The following is a 9,445-nucleotide window of genomic DNA, read 5'->3' as shown; positions in this document are numbered from 1 at the left end:
CATTTTGTTTTTCTTGATAGGTGTGAGATAGTCTCTTATTGTGGTTTTGATTTGCATTTTTCCCCTTCTTTTCCAAGTGAGAGGAGGGGAGATAGATTCCCGCATGCGTCTTGACTGGGATCCACCTGCCAACCCTTGTCTGGGGCTGATGCTCTGTCCACCTGGGGCCAAGTTCACAACTGAGCTAATTTTAGCACCTGAGGCAGAGGCTAGGGAGCCATCCTTAGCACCCTAGACTAATGCACTCAAACCAATTGAGCCATGGTTGTGGGAGGGGAAGAGAGAGAGAGAGAGAGAGGGAGAAAGTGGAGGGGTGGAAAAGCAGATGGTCACGTCTCCTGCGTGCCCTGACAGGGAATTGAACCTGGGACATCCACATGCTGGGCCGATGCTCTACCACTGAAACAACCAGCCAGGGCAATTTGCATTTCTTTAATGATTAGTGATGTTAAGCATCTTCTCATGTGCTTTTTGGCCATTTATATATCTTCTTTGGAGAAATGTCTATTTTAAGTCTTTTGCCCATTCTAAGTTAGGTTCCGTATTGCCAAGTTATAGGCATTTTTTATATATTCTAGATCAGGGGTCTCCAAACTTTTTACACAGGGGTCCAGTTTACTGTCCCTCAGACCATGGGAGGGCTGCCAAATACAGTGGTCCTCTCACTGACCACCAATGAAAGAGGTGCCCCTTCCAGAAGTGCAGTGGGGGTTGGATAAATGGCCTCAGGGGGCCGCATTGCGGCCCGTGGGCCATAGTTTGGGGACGTCTGTTCTAGATATTAACCTCTTAGATATATGATTTACCCATATTTTCTCCCATTCTTCAGGCTACCTTCTTTCCCACTGTTGATTTTATCCTTTGCTGCACTGAAGTTTTTAATTCTGACGTAGTCCAACTTATCTTTTTCCTTTTGGTTTCCAGTGCTTTCAGTGTTATATACCTTGTCCCTTTAAATGCTGTAAAGTAGTCCATTGTGTGGCTGCAAGTCCTGAATGTTGTACTTTCAAAATAGATTTAGAATTTGACCACTTCTCCCTACCTCCGTGGCTACCACCCTGACAGAGTCCACCATCCCATCATCTGCCTGCACAGCTGCAGTTACCTCCTCACTGGGCTCCCTGATTCTGTCCTTACCTCTGGTGCACTCCACCTCCCACATGCAGCCAGAGGGATTCTGTTAAAACCCAAGTCAGAGCCTGTCCCTCCTCTGCTCAGAACTCTTCGTGGCCCCTGCTAACCCAGAGTAAGAGCCAAAGTCTTCACAATGGCCCACAAAATACCCACTTCTTTCTATGAGAGATATGCCCCCCACTACCTCTTCTTCTTCTCCTTCTCCTTCTTCTTTTTTCCCCAGGGACAGAGAGAGAGTCAGAGAGAGGGATAGACAGGATCAGAGAGAGATGAGAAGCATCCATCATCAGTTTTTCATTGTGACACCTTAGTTGTTCATTGATTGCTTTCTCATGTGTGCCTTGACTAGGGGCTACAGCAGACCGAGTGACCCCTTGCTCGAGCCAGCGACCTTGGGTCTGAGCTGGTGAGCTTTGCTCAAACCAGATGAGCCCGCGCTCAAGCTGGCGACCTTGGGGTCTTGAACCTGGGTCCTCCGCATCCCAATCCGACACTCTATCCACTGCGCCACCGCCTGGTCAGGCCCCACTACTTCTACGAGAGAACTTCCTGCCATGCTCCCTGTACTCCACCCGCAGCCACTACATGGGCCAAGTGTGCTTCTCCTGCCCTGGGCGTTTGCATGCACTTTTCCCCCTGCCTGGCACACTCCCCACCGCTAGCTGAGTAGCCCACTCCCTCACAAATGTCACCTCAGTGAGAGCTCTCCTGAACTAAAGTTAAAATCAACTCAGCCATCCCCTCCTCTGTGTTTTTTTCTAGGGTGCTTACCAGAATGTAACACAATGTATACTTTCCTCATTTACTTTATTGTTTGTCTTCCCTAAGGGGAGTGTCAACTCCATGAGAACAGGAATGGCTTCTGTCATGTTCGTGAATATGACTCTAGGGCATGAACCACACAGTAAGTGCCAAAAAGTATTTGCTGAATGACTAAGTGAAAGTGAGCGCCTTTGGACTGTTTGCTGGACTTTTTTTTTTTTTTTTTTTGTATTATTCTGAAGTTGGAAATGGGGAGGCAGTCAGACAGACTCCTGCATGCGCCCGACCGGGATCCACCCGGCATGCCCCCCAGGGGGCGATGCTCTGCCCATCTGGGGTGTTGCTCTGTTGCAACCAGAGCCATTCTAGCGCCTGAGGCAGAGGCCATAGAGCCATCCTCAGCGCCCGAGCCAACTTTGCTCCAGTGGAGCCTTGGCTGTGGGAGGGGAAGAGAGAGACAAGACAGAGAGGAAGGAGAGGGGGAGGGGTGGAGAAGCAGATGGGCACTTCTCCTGTGTGCCCTGGCCGGGAATCGAACCCGGGACTCCCGCATGCCAGGCTGACGCTCTACCACTGAGCCAACCGGCCAGGGCTTGCTGGAATTTTTATTTCTTCCAATGGCCTGCTCCTGTTCTGTGAGCATCTATCATATCCACAGCACTGGCCTCTGCATCCCAAAACCTGGTTGGTACCCAGTTGGTCCTTAATCGAAAGAATTCCTTTAAACCACACCTGCATTCCCAGAGCCTACCACGTGGTGGCAGCATATGCTCAGGCAAATTTTGCTAATCTCAGGACCCCCAAATTCCAGATCCCAGGTCACTGGGACTGGCAGCCTTCAGGGATTTAATGTTAGTCCCATTACTCAGAGGGAGAAAGTGAGGCCTCAAAGGGGAGGCATGGTGGGGAAAATGACCGGACATTGGAATCAGGGGTCTGGCTTTTAAAGTCCAGCTCTTCTACCAATTAATTCACTGTGATCTTGGGGGGAGTCCTACTTAACCCTCTCTGGGCCTGTTTCCCATCTGCCTGCTTTGTGAGGTTTTGTGACTTGCCTCTTGTGGGGCTGAGGGGAGGTCTGATTCATTCCCATGTGCCAGTTGGGCGTGTGCAGGGGAAAGAGCAGTCTCAGAACTCCCAAGAGAGGGGCTATTACTTTATAGATCAGGAACTGAGGTCTGGAGGGGACACCAGAGTGCCACAGCCAAGAGGCTCCAGAGCACGAACAAGAGTCTGACCCCTGCAGCCCCTCCACCCAAATCCACGAGAGACAATCTCCATGGACCATCTCCGGTGGGACTGCTTTCCACCTTATTTTTCTACCCAATGGCTGATTTTTACGTCCCTCTGCAACCACCCTTATCACACTCTGTCAAAGCCGCAACAATGGGACCTCCTTTGGGCAAGTCACTTCGGTTTTCTCCTCCTGAAAATGGGGCTGAGGAAAAGCTGCAGAGACTAGAAGGAACTCGGAAAGCAGCTTTTGGGCAGAGGAGGGTGTGTATCTGGGTAGGAAAGTGCCTGTTGCCTCTGCAGCTGCCGCCTGGCTCCTGCCCACCACTTATAGCCACGTGGGCCCAGCCTACGGCCTTTGGTTTTCAAAGAGAAGCAAGAAATTTGAATTTTGAAGTGAAGTCTCCTGATTTATAAATGTTGGCAATAAATTCATTGTCAGAAACAACAGAACAAAGCAGAACGCCATGGGGTCAAACTGAACGCATGTGTGGGTCGGATTTGGCCGCCGGCTGCCAGTTGGAGACCCCTCCCAGTCCACGCTCCTACAAACACCCACACAGGATGTAACCGGGAAAGATCATTGTGGGTGGTGTCAGATGGATGCTGGTTTGTGGGTTCTCACTGCCTACAGGGCCACTGGGGTGTGCTCGGGGCCTCTGAGTCCTAATAGTTCAGCTCCCATCAGCGCCCCCATCAGGAAAGGCTGCGCATTAATGGCAGGGCCCGTTGAGCAATGAGCCTTGTAAGAAAAACAAGGGCTTGCGTCACCTGAGCAGGCATGCAGCCTCCCCGCAGGACACCTGGGGTGGCACTGAGGTGGCGACTGCCACTGATTTTACTTTCAGGCCATAACGGGGCATCCTGAGCAGGGAAGGGTGGAAGGCAAAGGGCCCAGCATTTTTTTTTTTTTATTCATTTTAGAGAGGAGAGGGAGAGACAGAGAGAGAGAAGGGGGAGGAGCTGGAAGCATCAACTCCCATATGTGCCTTGACCAGGCAAGCCCAGGGTTTCGAACCGGCAACCTCAGCATTTCCAGGTCGACGCTTTATCCACTGCGCCACCACAGGTCAGGCAAGGGCCCAGTATTTGATGCGTACAGTTCTACCCTAGAGGCCAGAAGGGCAAGAGTTTATGGGGGCTGTTCCCTGGGGCTGTCTCTTGACTGTGTGACCCCATGCCAGCCTTCTCTGAGACTGTTTTTCCACTCAGAAAATGGGGTTCACATCGCCAGACCTGTTATAATATAAACCCAAAGGGGAAGGTCAGGCTGGAATGACTTTAATCCTTTCTACCCCTTTAACGTGACCTTGAGCAGACACTTAGTTTTGCTGGGCCTTGGTTTCTTTACCCCCCACCCCGCTAGTCTCACTGCATCTCTGCAGAACCCTGAGAGTTGGGAGAGGCTCAGAGAGGGAAACCTTCTTGCCTGAGGTCACACAGCCCAGCTAATCAGGGACCTCACTTTCTTCATCCATTGAGCACCTTCTGTGTGCCAGACATATTTTAGGCTGGGGGAACAGCAGTGACTAAAACAAGAATACCTGCCCTGGTGTGGCTGACACGGGGGTGAGACAGCATGGACAGAAAGCAAGCTGAGTAGGTGTGAAATAGTTTTGACAGTACTGAGAAAGGTAAAGGAAACAGAGCAGGGGTGTGTGAAAGGAGTGACTGAGGGCCTGGAACTCTGAATGGGGAGGTCAGGAAGGGCTTCCTCGAGGTGGTAACCTTTGCATTGAGCCTTGGGCACAGCTGGGGAAACAGTGTTCTTGGTCCAGAGGATGACAGCAAATGCATTCATTCACTGGTACATTTTGGGCTTGTCTGGCCCAGGAGTTCCGGTATTCGGGTAGAGCCTTCATGGAGCGGGCAGTCTGGGTAGAGGCTGAAGTAGGTAGCCAAGACAACTGGGACAACCAGGATAATGGCAGCTGGAGATAAGGGCTGGGAAGGAGTTCACCAGCAGGTGGAGCAGGGAGGGCCTCTTGTAGGCGGTGGGCTCAACCCTGAGTGTCCCACATGCATCTTGGAAGGCCAGACTGGGTGGCCCTGGTGCTTTGGATTTTGGATCCCTCCCTGGTGCTGGGAAGGCCCAGAAAGCCAGCAGGCCAGGCCAGTGTTTCATCCCGTTCCTCCCTGCCCTCCACCCCCCAAGGGCGCTTGGAGATGTCATTTCTCCAGTTCTCCAGGGCAGAGGTCACCTCAGCTCAGCAGATAACGCTTAAGGTTGAGCAATGTCTGCTTGCCCGCCAGGGCCAGGGCTGGGGTCAGTGGGCCGGGGGTCAGTCCCAGGCAGGCTAGGAGCTCTTGCCTGGGCCTGAGTGACAGAGGGGTGGGCCCAAGGAGCTGCCCAAACCGCCTAGGAATGGGGTTGGAGAGGGCAAGGGGCTGCTTTGGCTCATTCAGGAGGGAGGGCCTCAGACACATGTTCAAATCCAGGGTGGGCCATGGGTTTTGCCCAGTTTGTGAGCCAGGGGCAGCAAAGCCTCCTCCTGGCAGAGTGAAGTGAACCTGAGTCCAGGCCCACCTGTAGTGCATGGTATGGGCTAAGTAAAAATGGGGGGAGTCCCTTTTCTCTCCTGCATGGCCCCATGGGACCTGGGACCCCTTCCCCACAAGCCTTAGAAACCGGTTTTGTGGCCTTGGGTTGGCAAATAGGTGCCCATATAAGGGTTTTTCTTTTGAGACTAATGGGGGACATGAGGCCATGTGACCTTGGGTGTTGCAGGCTCCTCTGGACCTCTCTGTACCCTAGGGAGAGGCCCTTCGTTTTGATGTGCTTCCCAGAGTGGACTTAAAACTAAGCCTTAATGTTTTGGGCGTCTGTGGTGGAGATAGTAATACAACTAATAACAGTAATGACACCTTCATGGAACCTCAGAGAAATGAATTGACTCGCCCAAGGTCACACTGTGGCAGAGCCAAGCACCCTGTCCCCTTCCACCTACCTGAGGACCCAGGTCAGGGTGGGGTGGGGCTGGAGAAGACCCAGGTGTGGTCGAAGGCGGCGGGCAGGTGTGGGGGTGGGGCTACGCGAGGAGCGCGGCTGACCCCAGCAGAGGCCCAGTGGAGTGCGCCCCTGACCTGCCCCTCACCCGCACCCCCACTCTCGATTTGGAGGTGGCTTTAAGCGGGGAGTCGCCACAGGCCTGTAATCCCCTTCTTCCAAGAGCCGGGGTTGGGGGCAAATTTAGGGGCGGGGCCGCGTCCGGGGAAGGGCAGTGGAGATGGTCACCTCTCCAGGAGACAGAGCTCGTGGTTGAGGTCTTCAGGATCCCGCCTGGGGAGCACCCGCTCTGTGGGGCGTCGGGACTGGGCGCTGCCGACCTTGAAGCCATCGCCTCCTCCAGCAGGGGGCGGGCCGCTGCCGTGTTTCGGTGGGGGAAGGCGACCGCGTTGCCCCCTCCCCGGATTCCCCCCTCCTTTCAGTACATCCTCCAAGCCTAGAGGGGGCGGTCCGGGGGCGGGGTCGCACCTCCCTTCTCGCTCCCATTCCCGGGCCAGCCCGGTGGGAGTGGGCAGGGGGCGTCAGCCCGTCACCCCCCGGGGTCAGGGGACCCCCATGGGTGCGCTCCTCGTTTTCCGTCAGGCCGCCGACCTGTGGGGGGGTCCCAGGCAGCCAAGCTGTGGCCATGTCCCGGGGCCGCGGGAGGGGCTGGGGCGGCAGCCAGGCGTGACGCACCGTTGCCATGCGCCGCCTTATAAATAACCAGGCTCAGGAGAAACTTTAGCGAGTCAGAGCCGCGCACGGGACCGGGAAGGAAACCTACCCGAGGGTCCAGTTGCCAGCCCCTGCACTAGTATCGGCCACCCCGACATCAACAGCGGCAGCAGAAGCAACGACACAGCGGCAACAGTTCACAGCGAGGAGGCCGCGCCACCTGCGGGCCGGCCGGAGCGGGCAGCCCCAAGCCCCCTACCCGGGCACCCGCGTTCATGCAACGCCTGGTGGCCTGGGACCCAGCATGTCTCCCCCTGCCTCCGCCACCTGCCTTTAAATCCATGGAAGTGGCCAACTTCTACTACGAGGCGGACTGCTTGGCTGCTGCGTACGGCGGCAAGGCGGCCTCCGCGGGGCCCCCCGCAGCCAGACCCGGGCCGCGCCCCCCCGCCGGCGAGCTGGGTAGCATCGGGGACCACGAGCGCGCCATCGACTTCAGCCCGTACCTGGAGCCGCTGGGCGCTCCGCAGGCCCCGGCGTCGGCCACGGCCGCGGACACCTTCGAGGCGGCTCCGCCCGCGCCCGCCCCCGCGCCCGCCTCCTCCGGGCAGCACCACGACTTCCTCTCCGACCTCTTCTCCGACGATTACGGAGGCAAGAACTGCAAAAAGGCGACCGAGTACGGCTACGTGAGCCTAGGGCGCCTGGGGGCCGCCAAGGGCGCGCTGCATCCCGGCTGCTTCGCGCCCCTGCACCCGCCGCCCCCGCCGCCGCCGCAGCCCTCCGAGCTCAAGGCGGAGCCGGGCTTCGAGCCCGCGGACTGCAAGCGGAAGGAGGAAGCCGGAGCGCCGGGTGGCGGCGGCGCAGGCATGGCGGCTGGCTTTCCGTACGCGCTACGCGCCTACCTCGGCTACCAGGCAGTGCCGAGCGGCAGCAGCGGGAGTCTGTCCACGTCCTCGTCGTCCAGCCCGCCCGGTACGCCGAGCCCGGCAGACGCCAAGGCGCCCCCAGCTGCCTGCTACGCGGGGGCGGCACCGGCGCCCTCGCAGGTCAAGAGCAAAGCCAAGAAGACCGTGGACAAGCATAGCGACGAGTACAAGATCCGGCGCGAGCGCAACAACATCGCGGTGCGCAAGAGCCGCGACAAGGCCAAGATGCGCAACCTGGAGACGCAGCACAAGGTCCTGGAGCTCACGGCCGAGAACGAGCGGCTTCAGAAGAAGGTGGAGCAGCTGTCTCGCGAGCTCAGCACCCTGAGGAACTTGTTCAAGCAGCTGCCAGAGCCCTTGCTCGCCTCTTCTGGCCACTGCTAGCGCGGCCCCCGCGCGCGTCCCCCTGTCGGCCGGGCGCGCGGCGGCCGCAAGACTCCGGGAAGCGCCCTCGCTCCCGCTCCCGCTCCCGCCCCCGCCCGTGGTGGCGCCGGCAAAACTTTGGCACTGGGGCACTTGGCAGCGCGGGGAGCTCGTCGGTAATTTTAATATTTTATTATATATATATCTATATTTTTGTCCAAACCAACCGCACAAGCAGATGGGGCGCCCGCCCGTGATATTTAAAGAAGAAATGTCTATGTGTACAGATGAATAATAGTAAACTCTCCGGCTCTTCCTCTGCCCGATCTCCAGGCGCCGGCAGGCAGGCCGGTTTCGAAGTTGATGCAATCCGTTTAAACATGGCTGAACGCGTGTGTACACGGGACTGACGCAACCCACGTGTAACTGTCAGCCGGGCCCTGAGTAATCGCTTAAAGATGTTCTACCGGCTTGTTGCTGTTGCTGTTGTTTTTGTTGTTGTTGTTGTTTTGGTCTTTTTTTTTGTATTATAAAAAAATAATCTATTTCTATGAGAAAAGAGGCGTCTGTATATTTGGGAATCTTTTCCGTTTCAAGCATTAAGAACACTTTTAATAAACTTTTTTTTTTTTGAGAATGGTTAAAAAGCCTTTTGGGGGCAGTATTTGGCTTTTGAATTTTTTCTTTATTTTGGATTTCTATGCTTTTATTTTTGCTTTTCTGGTGTGGGGGCTTTTGCGTGGGGCTGCTAATATTTTTGGCTTTTTTGGCGGTTGGGTGGGGGTGTTGCAGCTGGTCTTTCTCCTCTTATGCTACTTCCCTCAGGGTCTCTGCTTGGAGATGGCACTAGGACTTGGGGGGTGAGGAGCGGACTTGGGGGGTGAGGAGCGGATTTGGGGGGTGAGGAGCGGACTTGGGGGGTGAGGAGCAGAAGAGTGCTGGGTCAGGTTTTCAGGGTAGCTCCGAGTCCCTGGGTGCTGGGGAGGAGTGACTGGGAACCCTGCTGGGGGAGGGGGTCCCGGGCCTCTGGCAGGTCCTGAGTGCCAGGCTTGCATTTGGAGTCTGTGACCCCTGCATAGTGTTTAGGGCCTGTGGTTGCTGGAGGAGAGAGGTACAGGTCTTGGTTCTGCTGAGCCCAAATTGGGGCAGATTCGTTTGGTAAGTGTAGTGGGTTGGGCTGTTTAAAAAGTACTTCGTGTGTATGTGTGTTTTAAGAGAGGAGCCTGGGTGTGTGGGAGAGCTTGTGTTTTTGTGGCCCTGGCCAGTTTGGGTGTACCTGGTCAGCAGGAGGGGAGAGGCCCAGCCAGATGGAGGGAGGTCAGGGGAAGGGTTCCTGCACTTCCACTCCCTTTCCTGGCACTGG

The 9,445-nt window shown here is 56.0% G+C and overlaps 1 protein-coding gene across 1 annotated transcript; it reads left to right on the top strand.

Annotated features, from left to right (window-relative positions):
* The first annotated feature begins 6,761 nt into the window (after positions 1–6,761).
* CEBPB (CCAAT enhancer binding protein beta) lies at positions 6,762–8,731 on the top strand. The gene has a single exon (XM_066236107.1). It carries the CDS (start codon positions 7,066–7,068, stop codon positions 8,101–8,103), a length of 1,038 nt encoding a protein of 345 aa, XP_066092204.1. The 5' UTR covers positions 6,762–7,065; the 3' UTR covers positions 8,104–8,731.
* Positions 8,732–9,445: the final 714 nt, after the last annotated feature.

Source organism: Saccopteryx bilineata, chromosome 6 (assembly GCF_036850765.1).
Source record: "Saccopteryx bilineata isolate mSacBil1 chromosome 6, mSacBil1_pri_phased_curated, whole genome shotgun sequence".
Taxonomy (NCBI): Eukaryota; Metazoa; Chordata; class Mammalia; order Chiroptera; family Emballonuridae; genus Saccopteryx; species Saccopteryx bilineata.
The sequence above is the reverse complement of the archived record's forward strand: the minus strand, read 5'-3'. Positions and strand labels throughout refer to the sequence as shown.

What these genes read in the sequence shown, in the direction of transcription:
- CEBPB (XM_066236107.1), top strand. Translation starts at nt 7,066, where the DNA reads ATGCAACGCCTGGTGGCCTGGGACCCAGCATGTCTCCCCCTGCCTCCG.